Source organism: Labeo rohita, chromosome 6, assembly GCF_022985175.1.
Source record: "Labeo rohita strain BAU-BD-2019 chromosome 6, IGBB_LRoh.1.0, whole genome shotgun sequence".
Lineage (NCBI taxonomy): Eukaryota > Metazoa > Chordata > Actinopteri > Cypriniformes > Cyprinidae > Labeo > Labeo rohita.
In genome coordinates, this window is record NC_066874.1 from 28,252,266 (window position 1) to 28,269,439 (window position 17,174).

Genomic DNA, 17,174 nt, shown 5'->3' on the forward strand with positions numbered 1-17,174 from the left:
AATTAAACAACCATTCTAGTTTTAAATGTTAAATTGTAATAGCTTTAAGTAATTGTCTTTAATTAATTAATAATCCTAATAATATTTCATTATATTTCCCTTTTCTCCATCTTGACTTCTAGAGTTTATAATAATTTTTAGATGATTATCTGAAAGTAGCTTTAATTGGTGTCATTTAAAAAAACATATATGAGCATTTTAAGAAATACATTTCTCTTTGTACATCTCTCCATTTTTTTCTTCAGGATATGTGATAAATATATTAGTAAAAGTTTCATTTTTTAGGTTTTTGAGTAGTCACAACTGCTCCTAATTATGTTTATATAATTTTTACCAGCATTTTAAAGTGCATTTAAATGCAGGTACAGTAACATGTATTACCATTCAAAAGTCTGGGTCTTTGGAAAAAATGTAAAAAGGTAATTGCGACTTGCAATTCAGACTTGTTTTCCTCAGAATTGCGTGATACAAATTGTTTGTGCTACAAACTCGCAATTCTGAATTCTTTTTCTTAGAATTGCATGATATAAACTCGCAATTGTGAGAAAAAACTCAGAATTGCGAGATTTAAACTTACAATTATGACTTTATAACATGCAATTGCAAGATTATATTTAACTAAAAAAGATATAAACTTGCAAATGCAAAAAAAAAGTCATAATTGCAAGTTCATCTCACAATTCCGACTTTTTTTCCTGCAAAATTGCTGTCAAACGATTAATTGCGATTAATCGCATCCAAAATAATATTATATATAAATATATTTAATATATAAACATAACATATTTTTGAAATATATCCATTCATGTGTGTGAAAATAATAAATATACACGGTACAAACACATATACTGTGTAAACAAAAACTTTTATTTTGAATGTGATTAATTGCGATTAATCGTTTGACAGCACTAATGCTTTTATAAAGATGACACATTTAATCAATCAAAAGTGACAATTACAATACTTTTACAAAAATATTAAGCAGAACAACTGTTTTTAACAGTAGTAAGAAATGTTTTTGAGCATGAAATCCACATCTTACAATGATTTCTAAAGGTTAATTTGAGAAGAAGATATTAAAATAGAAAACTTTTATTTTTTTTTGTTTTTTACTATATTCATCTTTCAAAAACTATTTTAAAATATTACCAACCCCAAACTTTGTAGTGCATGTATATATACCACCATTCGAAGCACCATTTGTACCTCAAAAGAAAATACAGTTTTATATTTATTTTTGAGGTCTAGCTAGCTGAGAACCAGCCGATGCCTTGTCTGAATTATGGTGTAAAACATGTTGTCTAAAAAGCTGATGTTTGTATCGGTGCTGTATGACCAACATGAGCCCCTCAATGGCTACTGTCACAGTGTGATCTCCAGGCACAATTTCAAACCCCATTGTACATGTCTCTCTACCTGGGATGCTACAGAAGGAGATGATTGCCTCTCTTCAACCCTTCCCATTTGGCAGCGCTGACATAAACGGCCAGCGTTAGACATTACAGATAAGCATCTCTTTGAGTCCCTCAGACAGCTTAGTCGCTAGTCCGATAGCACACCTCACAAAAACACAGAGGGGAGATATCAGGGCTCCCTGCTATCCCAAAAGCCTTTCAGAAGCCACAAAATAAATCATGCAATAATAATGAAAGGGAAAATAAAAGATCGGCCACTTTTGAAATTGCAATTTCAGATGGCGTAATTGATACCTTTTGTTGGAGATAATTGCGATTTTGCTTGTGACAGGCAATTGAGTGTTTCTTTTTTTATAGGTGTTATGGGAGAATATGAGCCAAAGATTGAAGTGCAGTTTCCGGAGATTGTTCAAGTGGCCAAAGGTTCAACCGTGCGACTAGAGTGTTTTGCACTGGGGAAGTAAGTATTACAAAGATGTCCTCAATAAAAAGAGGATGTAATCAGTCTTTGAATTTCTTTTTGTGTTTGTGTTTTCTCCCTGCAACTTAGTCCAGTACCGTCCATAAGCTGGCATCGGGTGGACGGAGTCCCGTTCGCCCGTAAAGTCGATGTAAGGAAAACCAGCGGCGTGATGGAAATCCCTTACTTCCAGCAAGAAGACGCGGGCACGTACGAATGTGTGGCGGAGAACACGAAAGGAAGAAACTCTGTGCAGGGAAAGCTGTCTTTCTTTGGTAAGTTGTCTTGAGATGCATGAATATTTAAACAGAGAAAGCCACATGTCACGTTCATTGAAGTGAAGGACATGATGCAGGACTCTGCCTTTCCAGTCTTCAACCCTGACCAGCAGAAAATCAACTTATGGCCGGATGTTGTGCTTTAACAGTGCATCAAAATGATTAAAGCTTCCCGGTCGTGATGGCTCTAATATTTTTATCCAGATTAAAAAGATGAGAGGGTGACCTTGAGCCTGACCTTCTGTTTGTGAGTGTGTGTGTTCCGTTCTACCAGATGGCACCGTGATTGGGATCCAATTTGACTCCAGATCAAAGCTGTTAAATTTACTATACTTAGATGAGGGGCACATATGTCTCGAAAACACTCAGCAGAGCAGCATCTGGATCAGTGGTGACATCTGATTTTTTTGTGTTTATCAAAAAAAAATTTTTAGAGACTCTGGACACAATTAAAGATGTTCAGAAGTCCACTTCCACTTCCAAAGTCCACTTCCAGAACAAAAATTTACAGATAAAGTACTCACCTTCTGGGCATCCAAGATGCTCATGTCTTTCTTTCTTCAGTCGTAAAGAAATTGTGTTTTTTTAGGAAAACATTTCAGGTTTTTTTCAGGTCATGACAGTAAGGGTACATCTAAAAACTCCCATGTAATTTTCTCCTCCAACTTCAAATCCATCGCTGCAAAAGTACAAACCCAGAGTTTACAAAGTGAACATGCAAAGATCAAACATCCTTAACAAAAAAAAAAGGTAAAAAGATCGATGTAGGATGATTTTGAAGTTGAAGGAGAAAATAAAATGGGAGTTTTCAGACGTTCCATGAACAAAAACAGTTGAGCAAGATGAGCATTTGAGGTTAAAAAGTATATAAATTGTCATTTTTTTAGAAGCTAACCAATCATTTTGCTAGATAACACCCTTATTCCTCAGCTGGGATCGTTTAGAGCTCTTTGAAGCTGCATTTAAACTGCATTTTGGAAGGTCAGATTTGGAGGGAACATACATGGAGAGAAATCCTCAAAAAAACCTAATTTCTTTACAACTGAAGAAAGAAAGACATGAACATCATTATCTGTACATTTTTGTTCTGGAAGTGAACTAATCCTTTAAACGCTTGGTGGAGCTTACTTGTTTGCATAATGGTCACGAATAATATTCAAAATTGTGTGGCTTATTAAGGAAGTTTTATTATTTTGATGAAATGGAGCAAAAATGCCATAGACATTCAAATTACATTTAAAATGGTTTTTAGAAAAAGTGATGTTACAGTTAGCAATATCAATTATTTTTTCTGAATGAGTAAAAATGCTTAATTTAGTTCTAAATGATCTTTTTCATATCTTTGGTGTAAAAATTTGTTTAAAAATCTTAGAAAGTATATGTTTTAAAATACAAATAAAATACCATTCATGTGTTTGTTTAGTGAATAGAATGGAAAACATGCCATAAGATTTTTTATATATTAATGTATATTTGCTTTTTTGTTATTATTATATACTACTGTTCAAAATTCTACCAAGTCTCATTACTGTAATGGCACAAGTTATACACTGCTATTCAAAAGTTTGATGTTGGTATGGTTTTTTTTATGTTTTTGAAAAAAGTCTCTTATACTCACTAAGTCTGCATTTATCTGATTAAAATACAGAAAAAAATAGAAACGATTTTAAATATTATTACGGTTTTCTACTTTAATATTTTTTAAAATGTAATTTATTCCTGTGATGCAAAGCTGATTTTTCAGCAGTCATGGCTCCAGTCTTCAGTGTCACATGATCCTTCAGAAATCATTGTAATAGTTTATGATTTGGTGCTCAATTAACATTTTCTAATGTTATCTTGGTTGAAAATAGTTGTGCCTTTTAATATTGTTTTGGAAGCTGATTTTTTAAGATATTTGATGAATAGAAAATTTAAAAGATCAGCAACATTGTATATATCTTTACTGTCACTTAAAGGGAAAGTTTGCCCAAAAATGAAAATTCTGTCATTAATTACTCACCCTCATGTCGTTCCAAACCCGTAAGACCTTCGTTCATCTTCCGAACACAAATTAAGATATTTTTGATGAAATCTGAAAACTTTCTGACCCTGCATAGACAGCAATTCAACTACCATGTTCAAGGGCCAAAAAGGTAGTAAGGACATGTGTCTATGTGACATCAGTGGTTTCAATGTAATGTTATAAAGCTACGAGACAACCTTTTGTGTGCAAAGAAAACAAAAATAATGACTTTACTCAACAGCGTCTTCCCTTTCATGTCAGTCTTCAATGCGCATACCTTTCTGGGCCTTGAACATGTCAGTTGCGTTGTCTATGCAGGGTCAGAAAGCTCTCGGATTTCATCAAAAATATCTTAATTTGTGTTCCAACGATAAACAAGGTCTTACAGGTTTGTAATGACATGAGTAATTAATGACAGAATTTTCATTTTTGAGTGAATAATTCCTTTAAATCATCCTTGAAGAATAAAAAAAATAATTTATTTAAAAAATTTTACTGACCACAAATGTTTTGAAAGGTAATATATATAGTATAAATTGTTATTCTGTCCTAATGGAACCCTATTATGTAATATATTTAACTGTCACAGCTAATTGTTAGTTAATTATTTAAGTCTTCCTAAAGATTAAAACATGAAAATCCCTTTTACATTCTATTAATTGCATGTGCGCCTTCAGCCTACATTTGTTTACCAGTGCAAAGTGGTATGAATTGTAAAAATGAGACCCCAATGACAAGACCTGGGTTTCTAGCTAGTGTATAGTGACTCAGAGGCTTATGAAGAGAAGCATATTAAATATGGACTTTAAAATGAAGGGTTCATAACCTTTTCCCTTCACCGCCGTGTTGGCTCCGCGGCATTGTTCATACAAGACAGCTACCTATTAAGTAAGTACCTGTAGGCTAGAGAGCAGTGGGATTTATCCTCCCCTTATGGGATCTTGCACTGGCTCTAATGCTGTACCCGCATGCCCAGTGGCCCATTTACAGGAATAGTCTGCAAGGGGCTCGCTGAATGTTTTATTATCCCTGTTGTCTCATTGTTTATATTCCAAACAATGTGGAATATGGGGGGACAGGTTCCTAGAAAGGGAAATTCTCCTAATGGGCTTCCCAGATGCGCAACGTAGCGGTGATTTATAAATGTATTAATTAGATAAATAGCTTGGGCGTATTGTAAAAGCTAATGTGATCCAGCCGAGGAGGCGATTCGTCGTAGGCGTGGTTGTGTTTCACTAATGCTTTCGCTCCTCAGCTCTCATGCTACGTTCTGACTTGATATTTATGATAATTCGCCTCGGTTTTCGCTTCGCTTCTGCTGTTCTTCAATCGTTTCCACCCCCGTCTCACCTCTCCTCCTGTCTATAAGTCAACCGCAGTATAAGGAGATGGAGACAGACCTTTCGCATCTGGTTAAACTGGATTGCCCGTGGTTATTGAAGAAGACAAAGGTTTTTGCAGAGAAATGTGAACCTGGGCCACAAAACCAGTCTTAAGCATGAGTATATTTGTAGCAGTAGCCAAAAATACACTGTGTGGGCCAAAATTATCGATTTTTTTTTATGGCAAAAATTCTGCAAATATGTCAAAACTTAATTTTTGATTAGTAATATGCATTGCTAAGAACTTCATTTGGACAACTTTAAAGGCGATTTTCTCAATATTTTGATTTTTTTGCACCCTCAGATATACAAATATTTTTATCTTGCCCAAATATTGTCATATCCTAACAAACCACACATCAGTGGAAAGCTTATTTATTCAGCTTTCGGATGATGTGTAAATCATCTGAATTGTTAATGAATAGATTTTTTGATTTTGTAGATCATAACAGACAAAATGTGCATAATAGAAATGTGATTTTAATGCAGTAAATAAAGGATTTTAATTAAGCTTTGATGAAAAGTACACCGTAAAATGTTAAAAATGCACTAAAAAAATTAAATAAAAATACTGATACATTTTAAAATGAACATACAGTACTGTTAGAAGGTTTGGGGTCAGTAAGATTGATTAATAATTTAAAGACATTATACTTTTATTCAGCAAGGATGCATAAAATGTTTAAAAGTGACGGTAATGGCTTTAAGTTTGTTGAAAAAAATATTTTAAATAAATGGTGTTCTTTTGAACTTCATAATAAAACTTGTAATAAATGTTAAACAGCACAAACATTTTATCATTGATAATTATAAGAAATGTTGCTTCAACACCAATTTGGCAGATTAGAATGATTTCTGAAGGATTACGTGACTTTTATGATTTATTAAAATAGAATACATTTATTTAAAATTGTAATAATGTTTCACTAAATTAGTATTTACTGTATTTTTATTAAATAAATACAGCATTTGTATAAGAGACTTCTTTCAAAACATTTAAAATTATTACAGAACCCAAACATTTTAATGGTAAATTGTTTTGTTTTCCAATGTCTTGTCAACTAAATATAATTTGAGTAACTTGACTGAAATCAGTGATTATGACACGGTAAAATATTGACAAGTTTAATGGATATTTTCAAAAATAAAAAATAAAAAAAACGTTGACTTAAAGTGTAAAATTTGTAAAAATTAACACTGCCAATTCAGGTTTGAGTGTAATTTGAGCCAAAGAAATTTCATGGTTTAACACACTACCAGTCAAAAGTTTTTGAACAGTACAATTTTTTATGTTTTTTAAAGACGTCTCTTCTGCTCACCAAACCTGCATTTATTTGATCCACGTACAGCAAAAATAATACAGTAAAATTTGGAAATATTTTTACTATTTAAAATAACAGTTTTCTATTTGAATATATTTTAAAATGTAATTTATTCCTGTGATTTTAAAGCTGAATTTTTAGCATCATTACTCCAGTCACATGATCCTTCAGAAATCATTCTAATATTCTGATTTGCTGCTTAAAATTATTCATTATTATTATTGTTATTATGTTGAAAATATTTTCAGGTTTCTTTGATGCATAGAATGTTCAGAAAAACAGCATTTATTTGAAATGGAAATCTTTTGTAATATTATAAATATCTTTATCATCACTTTTGATCAATTTAAAGCACCCTTGATAAATAAAAGTATTAATTTCCATAATTTATTTTCCAAAAAAAAAAATTTTTTTTTACATTTTTTTTTTATTTCAGGTAAATGCTGATCTTTGGATCTTTCTATTCATCAGTGAATTCTGAAAAAATGTACTCAACTTTTTTTTAATATTGCTAATAAAAATAATATTAGTAAAAGTTTCTTAAACAGCAAATCAGCATATTAGAATGATTTCTGAATCATCATGTGACACTGAAGACTGGAGTAATGATGGTGAAAATTTTGTTTTTATTGCAGGAATAAATTACGTTTTAAAATATATTCAAATAGAAAGCAGTTGTTTTAAATATTTCACAATATTAGTGCTTTTGCTGTATTTTGGATCAAATCAAATCACTTTTGATCAATTTAAAGCATCCTTGATAAATAAAAGTAGGCTTGGTGAGCAGAAGAGACTTCTTTAAAAAACATAAAAAATCGTACTATTTAAAAACATTTTGACTGGTAGTGTATGTAATTGAATGTTTTTGGGACTGTAGTCTTTCCCCATTCAGTATGCCTATTAACTACTCAGATATCAGCTAAAATGGCCACGAGTGAACTGACTTGCCTAAAAATAAGCTCACTTTGACCACATTCATCTGCCAGTTATGCTTTAAGCTATTCGTAATTATTTACAGCACACCTCAAAGCCACAGCAGGCATGTAAAAAAGCAGCGACGGGTTGACGTTTATCCTGTTCGCTGCTCTGGGATTCTTCAATGGCAGGATTAGCCTACGGACAGACCTCTTGACTTACCGCTCAGATCTCTCTCCCTTCCTCTCTATTTCTGTCTCTGTGTCTCATTCTCTTCCCCAACGTTTTTTCCCTTTGCCAGCCAGGTGATAAAAATCTGTAATCTTATTTTGAAGTCCCATGGAATTAGGCCTACGAGACATTCGTCAGCAGAGCGGGGGAATGAGGCGATCAATAAGTGTATCTCATGTTTATCACTTCCACTGGCAGCAGCAAAGCAGGAGGAGACACTCAAAGCCTTTCATTCTTTCTGCTTGCGTTCGCTTGATTAGCAGTCGCCCTCAAATGTTTTTGCTGCTTTCATTAGTCCTATTCTTTGCTCAGCTATGAAGATTGTGTACCTCTAACACGTGTGTTTTTGTGCAAAAATGACAAAATGTAGGTTTTTTTTATGATATGAACACTTTGAAGAGACATTATATATGGTTTGAATGTAATATTTAGATGGTAGGGTTGCATTTAAGGTCACTTGCAGTAAGGTTCACTAAATGGTTCTTACATTCAGAGTTTCCTTACTCAGAAAAACAGATGTTCTTCTGCAGAGTACATTATGATTGCAAGGGACGCAGAAAACATCTATCTATCATAATCACAGTATGCCACTGAATAAGCATTGAGTTTGGTATTAAGGATGCTGAGAGCTCATTTTGACCTCTCTACCTCTCATTCCTCTCAAGTTTGACTTGTGGGCGTGAAATGTTGAGAGTGATTGTGTGCCCTGTGGGCAAGGCTAAGTCAGGCCCTGACTGCTTACTCTCATTTAAACAGTGGGGTTTAAAAGTCAATACTCTCCCAGTGAGCGCGAGATAGACTGAGTGGCAGTGACTAAGGGATCCAAGCAGCACTTTGGTCTTTAGTAGTAGATGGTTGACAGACTTAAACGTGACTGGTTTGCAGCAACAGGAATATAATTAAAGGTGCAGTTCACCCTAAAAATGACAATCGTCTTCATTTGCTATCGTAGCATCAAACATGTTGAAGAATTGGTGTCATTCTAATGTGAGAAGAATGGTTTTCAAAAGACAAGTTGCTCTCTAATATATCAGATTTTTGACTGTAGAGGAAGTAACAGTAGATCCGTCTAATTGCAAATTGTAATCCAAGAGATTCTGTGTATGGTCTTTTGGTCCAATAAGTAAAATCTCTGTCTAATCTGAATTTAATAGGAGAAAATGATTGGTCATCCAATCTTTTACATTTTTAACACACTCTGTTAACTTCGATAATTTAGAAGTTTTATCTGGTTGTGTTGAGATATATAGTTGAGTATCATCAGCATAACAATGGAAACTAATCCCGTGTTTTCAAATAATATTACCAAGGAGCAGCATGTATATTGAAAATAGCAGAGGACCTTGGACAGACCCTTGTGGCACTCCATACTTTACTAGTGAAAACTGAGATGACTCCCCATTTAAATAAACAAAGTGGTAGAGATCGGACTGGTAGGATCTAAACCATCTTAAAGCCTGCCCTTGAATACCCACATAGTTTTGTAGTCGATCTATGAGTATGTCATGATCTGTAGTGTCAAACACAGCACTAAGATCAAGTAAAACTAGCAATGAGATGCAGCCTTGGTCTGACGCAAGAAGCAAGTCATTCGTGATTTTAACAAGTGCAGCTTCTGTGCTAAATTGCATGCAACGATAATGATCCTGTTGAGTGACTTGAGAACCGCATCTACCCAGCTCATAAATTAATCATTTAGACTGCTTTGATTCATTGACTAGATTTGACTGTTCTTCAAAAGAACAATTCACATACAGTTGAGGTCAAAAGTTTACATAAACCTTGCAGAATCTGCAAAATATTAATTATTTTACCAAAATAGGAGGGAACATATAAAATGCATGTTAGTTTTTATTTAGTACTGACCTGAAAAAGATATTTCACATCAAAAAAAGACGTGTACATATAGTCCACAAGAGAAAATAATAGTTGATTTTATTAAAAAAGGCCCTGATCAATGACTGTATGATTTTGTGATCCATCTTTTCACACTGAGGACAACTGAGGGACTCATATGCAACTATTACAGAAGGTTCAAACGGTCACTGATGCTTCAGAAGGAAATACAATGCCGGGGGGTGAAAACTTTTGAACAGAATTTTGAAGATATGTACATTTTTCATCTTTTACCTAAATATCATATTTTTCCCATTTATTACCGCCCTTCAGAAGCTGCAGAAGATACTTACATGTTTCCCAGAAAACAAAATAAGTTAAATTTACCCATATCTTCAAAGCCACCCCCCATACACATTGTTGGAAAGGGTTCAAATACACAAAATTGCTGAAAAAACAAAGAATTTGACCTGAAGGATTTTCCTGAAGAACAGCGGGCAGTTTACCTTTTCAGGACAAATAAGGGGCTTGTGAACAACTATCATTAAACAAAAAAACACAGCTGTGGATCATTCAGGTAACAGCACAATATTAAGCATCAAGCGCATGTTAACTTTTGAACAGGGTAATTTTTATAAATTCAGCTATTTTTTTCTCCTGTAGACTATATGTAATCATCTTTTATGTGAAATATCTTATTCAGGTCAGTACTAAATAAAAAAAATTACATGCATTTTGTATGATTCCTCTTATTTTGGTAAGACATTAACATTTTGCTGATTCTAAAAGGTGTATGTAAACTTTTGACCTCAACTGTATGATTCGAACATGACTACTTCCCATTTCCAGCAAAACTTTACTCTTAGCTCAGTGAAGTTTTGTTTATTTTGTACTGTTGGTTTGTATATATTCTACCCATTTTTATCTGTCTTTTATTGTCCTTTTAGGGAAAATACTCATAAATGATTCTCTAAATGCGCTCTTAGTCAATTATTTACTAGGTTTGAGTTACATGCATTTAAAAGATAAAGATCAATACAGTTTGTTTATAATTAAGCCATAATTTACCCTAATGGTATTCGTTGAGGTAGTTTATGGTACTAGCTTTTAGACAATGCTAATATATTAGATGAGATATCCTTTCTATACCCTTCTAAGTGGAAGTGTGAATCATTTGGACCTGACTGCTTCTACTGCTGTTGTTTTCGTATGTGCCATTATTGTGATTACATCACACCATTTCCCTCAGTTCATGGCTCTAATAATGTAAGTCCACTTTGAAGGACACATAACGGCTAATAATCAAGGTTAAAGTAATTCTGTGTAGTCATTACCTCTGCTGTTGGTTGTTTCAGCCTCCCCCCAGCTAATTGAAAAGCCCCAGGATGTGCAGAAGGCCATCGATGACTCTCTGGTGTGGGAATGCAAGGCCACAGGGAAACCCAAGCCCTCTTACAGGTGGATGAAGAATGGAGAAAACCTGGAGCCTACCGAGGTCAGTTCACCTCTAAAGTTTAAAGGAGAAGTTCACCTCCAGAATGTAGATTTCTTGATCATTTACTCACCCCCATGTCGTAAAGAAATTAACATTTTTGAGAAAAACAATTCAGGATTTTCCTCCATATAACGGACTTCAGTGGGGATCAGAGGGTTGAAGGTCCAAATTGCATTTTCATTGCAGCTTCAAAGGGCTCTACACGATCCCAGCCGAGGAATAAGGGTTCTTATCTAGCGATTTTTTAAGAAAAATACAAATTTATAAACTTTTTAACCACAAATGCTCATCTTGCACTAGCTTGACCTCACACACTATGTAGGCGGAAGTACAGACAGAGTGTTTACAAAGCGAACATGCAAAGAAAGTCAAACCCCCTTTACCAAAAAAGGTAAAATAATGATGTTGGACGATTTTGAAGTTGGAGGAGAGTTTTTTGCCCTACCCTACCTTTTTGAACCAAAGTACATAGAACAATGTGATTATGCAATGCATGAAGACATCACAAAGCTAGTGTGAGATGAGCATTAGTGGTTAAAAAGTATATACATTTTGCAATGAAACTGCAGTTTGGACCTTTAACCCACTGCAGTCCATTATATGAAGAAAATTTCTGTAATGTTTTACTCAAAAAACTTTCTTCGCTACTGAAGAAAGAAAGACATGAACATCTTAGATGACATAGGGGTGGCTAAATTATCAGGAAATTTTCTGGAAGTGAACTTCTCCTTTAAGGACATTTAACAGAATTTTAGTAAATATAGTGACAATGACATAATAGAAGTTGTATTCAAAATTACAGTTCACCCAAAAATGAAAATTCAGTCATCATTTGACTTACTTTCTTCTGTGGAACACAACAGTAGAAGATCTTAAAAGGATCTTTGTCCATACCAGGGGCGAGGCCAAAAATGTTTAAGTGGGTGGGCCTACATAAAACCGGATAGGCAAGGTGTAGCGTATGAAAACTGCATATCAAATTGGCAATAGAAAATACAGCATAAATAGTCAATGCACAACACTTCTAAAGCATTGATTAGCATCCATTTTAATTTCAATATTTACTAATACATTATTAAAATTAAGTTATCTGTTAACATTTTATTAATTAACCTTAACAAAGATTAATTAATACTGTAACCGATGTATTCCTCATTGTTCATGTTAGTTAATGCATTACCTAGGGTTAATTAAAGTTTATTGTACAGCTTTACCTGAGACGACAGGGCTTCGCAGACGAGCTTTAAAGTGCTTCTGTCAGTTCGCGTTCAAAGGAGAGTAAAAGAGACCGCAGAAATGTGCGCAGCTAATATGCAGTTTGTTGTGGAGAACAGTATCTAGCACAATGTTTGTTTGTGTCCACAAAGGACGCATCTATTTAGCAGCACACTGTGCCTTTGCTAATATGATGCTTTGCACATGCTCAGAAGTTTCCAATCTATAAATCTATCTGATTTTTAATTTGTAGGCTCTCCAGATTAAGTGCTAAGGCTTTAAATTTGGAATATACAATATTTTTTAAAGACTGATTGGGGGTTGTTTCACTATTTTCAAATTCAGCATTATTTATACATTTTACTCTTTTGAACTTACGTTGTAAACATAAATGTGGGTGGGGCTATCTGAAACTGACGAATCATCATTTTGACAAGCGTATGGTATGCACCTATAGGAAGAGATAAAATTAAGAAACTGCCTGTAATTGACCATGAAAACTCACGTTAAATATATTTTAATGTAAATATATGAAGTTATAATGAAAATATAATTAATATATTTAATAATTATTTATTTATTTATTATTTATTTAATAATAATTAATTTATAATTAAAATTTAACCCTTTTTATTTGTTGTTTCTGTTATTTTAGGGGCTGCCCCCCCTAATGTAATGGCGGGGGAAACACTGTATCGTTTAAATATTGTATTTAGTACAAAAATACAGATATCATGTGTATTCAAACGAATGCACAATACAAAGAAAGTTAAGAAACTTGTTGTTTATTGTCTTGTTTTTAGGTTATATGAGTGACTTGGTATCATCACAGTAGATGTACCAGCCATCTTTATTAATCTAGTGAGACCAGTGCTTTAGAGTGTATTTCTTAATGGCTTCTCTATAACCATCTAAATCAGAGTGAATCCACTGGAGTACCTGATATGTCGTTCTGCGGACCTTATAGGCCACACCAGAATTATCGTAACAATAGGAATGGACAAAATTGAGAACATAAAAGCTTCCAAATATCCACCACTTCTGACAATGAGAGGGAATAGCTGCCCAAAAATGCAATAAACTCAAGATGGCAATAGCTAGCAGAAAGCACTAGCAGTGCTCTCTAACAACACATTTTAAAGACTGAACCAACACATTTTCATTTCATACCTCTTTCTTTTTTTGTGAGTTTGTCAGTTATTCTTTAAATGGTTGAAGGTGATGTGAAATGACTTTATCACTCATTTTATTTCCATTGTGTGACTTTTCAGGAAGTTTAATGTGAAGAAAAGTGTAGGGGCTTGATTTTTATCCATTAGGAATTTATTGGATTATGAGAAATGGGCACTTTGGGATTTTACAGAACCTACAAACCTCTCCCAAAACACTAACAGCACAAGTTTTTGTGGGGTCATATGAAAAGTGGAGCAAGTCTTGACATTTTGATGAAAGACAACCATTTTTCTTGCTAGTATATATAGTAAGATGAATAAACAGGACAGTTTTGATTTTGTGTCGGCCTTAAATAAGGTGCAGAGAGGAGCATGCTAATTATAGCTCTTTTAATCATCATTACTGCTCATCATTACATAAACATAATTACTGGTTTACAACCTACAAACATCAGCAAACAACACAAGCTGAGAATATGAAGGACATTTAAAAAGTCCTTAAATAAAGTAAAACACATTTAATGAACATTAAGGCTTGAATGTTGTCATTCATAGCGATGGACACGAGATGCAAGAGACTTTGATGCAAGACAATCTCCCATTAAATCTCCAATCTGAAGCAGGAGAATTTAAGCCTGTTTCCTTGAAGGCCATTAGGAGGAGGCTTATAAACCTTTACTGTGTACTAGACAAGCTCTTATTGTTTTGTCTTTCTCTGAAATCCATTTAAACTATGGTAAAAGAGGTGATAAACATTTATACGTCTCGACACTCAATGTAATATACAGCCTGTCTCCACTGAGAGCATTTCACCCAGAATTCCAAACTCGAAGCGCACAAAGTTATTTTTAGAGACTAGTAGCTCTTCTATGGTGTGGTGAATAAACAAATCAGTAAACTTCATGTAAATTAGCCTTGCTGTGCAATGTGGGTGCAAACAAAACAAAAGATATTGAACCATTTAGACACTGCTTATGTGTCGAGAGAAATGGCCACTTGTCTTTCTTCATCTGTCACTCATTCTTTTTCATCTTTCACACCACCAGATTAGAATATCTATCAGCGCTGCATAATTAGCAGTCTGTCCGTTTTATTGTTTTGCACTTTATTAGAGAACGCTTCCAACGGAATACGCAATCAAAAAAAGTTCATTTACATGCGTTGGACCTCAGGAAATAATTGCTAATGCAGATTTTGCTGGTCAGGCTCCACGTTTGTTGAGTGAATTTGTATTTGAAAAAGCGAATTTGCATAATGATCAATGTTTTACAGGTATGTTGTTGTGTGCCAAGGTAATTGCCAAAAGGTACACTTGAATTTTAAATGCAGTAAAATCTCTTTATTTTGCATTTATGATTTGAAAGACCTTGCGCCTTTCTAGAATCGTACCTCTCTCCACCCGGTTTGTAGTATGACAGACTAATGTCTCAAGGGCACAACATTCTCTTGATTGAATCATAGCCTGAGCTTACATTTTGATTTTGAAATGTTGATTTTCAGTGTATCCCGGTTAAATGAATTAATCAGTGCAGAATTATTACAATCTCCAAATGTCACCGTCAACATCAGAGCTTTAATCAATTGTATAACTAAAGGTCATTGATGTAGCAGAAGCATGGGTTGTTGACTTATACCATTTGTTATTTTCACTGCGCTTAATCAATGGGGACCTTTCGTGTTCTTTCTGCCTTATTGCAACGCAGCATTGCTAAGGTGACCAGCTAAAAACCTCCAGACACTGAGAGAAAGGAATATGATGTACGGCACATAACCGTATCTTGCCTAATCTAGTAATAAACGTGTCAATGATCTTGTTCACCCGTATCATTGTGCTTTTTTGATACTGGCTCATACTGCTTACACGGAACATAGCTTATTTTTGTAGCGGTTTGATTTAAAATCTACCACGTAATATAAAATGAAGTGTTTACAACAGCTACAAACTGGTAATGGGGCCTAACATGTAGTGTTCTGAATGAAAGGGGACATTATCGTCTCTTCAAGGCATAGATTTAAATCAAGACTTAGGAAATGAAAATGTGTTGCAGCCCGCACACGCACTTCATATCAGGATGAGATTTGCCGCAACTGTAGTCATGCATTGCGGTTTATGTCCTGACCCGACGGATTTCAAACAGTGACATTGCCAAACTTTGCATTTCAGTGCAGGCGTGCAGATGCTCCCCTCCCTCAGGTCCCGCCACGTGCAAAACTGCTGATTTAAGAGGAACGTCACGGTTAATTAGTACAGTAGTAAAGTAAATCATCGCCTCACTCCAAACTGCTATATGCCACCATGTGATTTTCTGTGAAGGCTTATTTGTCCCATATTGTACATTTGTCCCTTCCTTCTCCTTTCCATGTCAAAATACACCGCCACAAATCTCATTCAAGCACAGATTATTTTAAGGGCCAACTGGTGTTTAATATGCCATGACTATAGTATTGACATAAAAAATTCATACTTAAAATATAAGCTTACTCAAAACTTAAAGTTGTGTCATTATGTACTCATCCCCTTGCCATTCCAATGCATTACTGACATAAATAGTATGGGTTTTATTTATTACATAAGCATAAAGTGAAAAAAATGAAAACTGAAAAATAAATTAAAAGTTAAATGTAAAAATGTGGTGAAACATTCACATATATGAACACATTTTACAAATATTGGTTTTATGTATGTATGTAATAAATGCTTATTTTCTTTGTTATTAACATTTATAAATCAGTCATTTAACCGGTTTATTAAAAAAACCTGATTCATTCAGGAACTAAACACCTGACTCCCTTCATGAATCTGATGTCTTTCATGCAGCGATTTGTTTAAAAAAACTGATTCATTCAGTAACAAAACACATGACTGAGAAATGAGTCATTGAATCTTTTACTTAACTTCATTTAGGAACACCACTACTGCTTTTTGTTTGGAGATGACCAACAGTAGATTTTTTTGGCTTCGTTTGGAGTTGTCATTGGCAGAGTAAAAACAGACAAATTAACAATATTGTGTGCAACTTGCAAGTTACTCAATATTAACTTGTTTGCTGAACTACTATACAGTGCCTTGCGAAAGTATTCAGACACCTTTATTTTTTTCACGTTTTATGTTGCAGCCTTGTGTTAAAGGCTGTTTCCATATCAATCTACATTCCATGCACTATAAAGACAAAGTAAAAAACATGTTTGTAACAACTTTGCAAATTTATTAGAAATAAAAAATGGAAATTATTCCATTGCATAAGTATTCATACCCTTGAAATTGACACTTTAAATTTAGCTCAGGAGCATTCATATCGCTTGTAGATGTTACTACACTTTGCCTGTGGCAAATTCAATTGAATGGGTATGATTTGGAAAGACAAACATCTTAATAAATATGTCTAACAGCTACAAAATGCATATCAGTGCAAAAAAGAAGCCCTGAGGTCAAAAACTGCCTGCAGAG

General features: G+C 34.2%; 1 protein-coding gene across 2 annotated transcripts in view; it reads left to right on the top strand.

The window, feature by feature from the left end:
• The window catches only part of cntn4 (contactin 4), a 192,820-nt gene that overhangs the window by 108,126 nt on the left and 67,520 nt on the right, over positions 1–17,174 (top strand). For both annotated transcript variants that reach the window (XM_051112477.1, XM_051112478.1), the window contains exons 7-9: positions 1,773–1,875; positions 1,966–2,150; positions 11,200–11,339. In XM_051112477.1, coding sequence (XP_050968434.1) covers positions 1,773–1,875; positions 1,966–2,150; positions 11,200–11,339 — 428 coding nt within the window. The remainder of the gene's footprint in view (positions 1–1,772; positions 1,876–1,965; positions 2,151–11,199; positions 11,340–17,174) is intronic.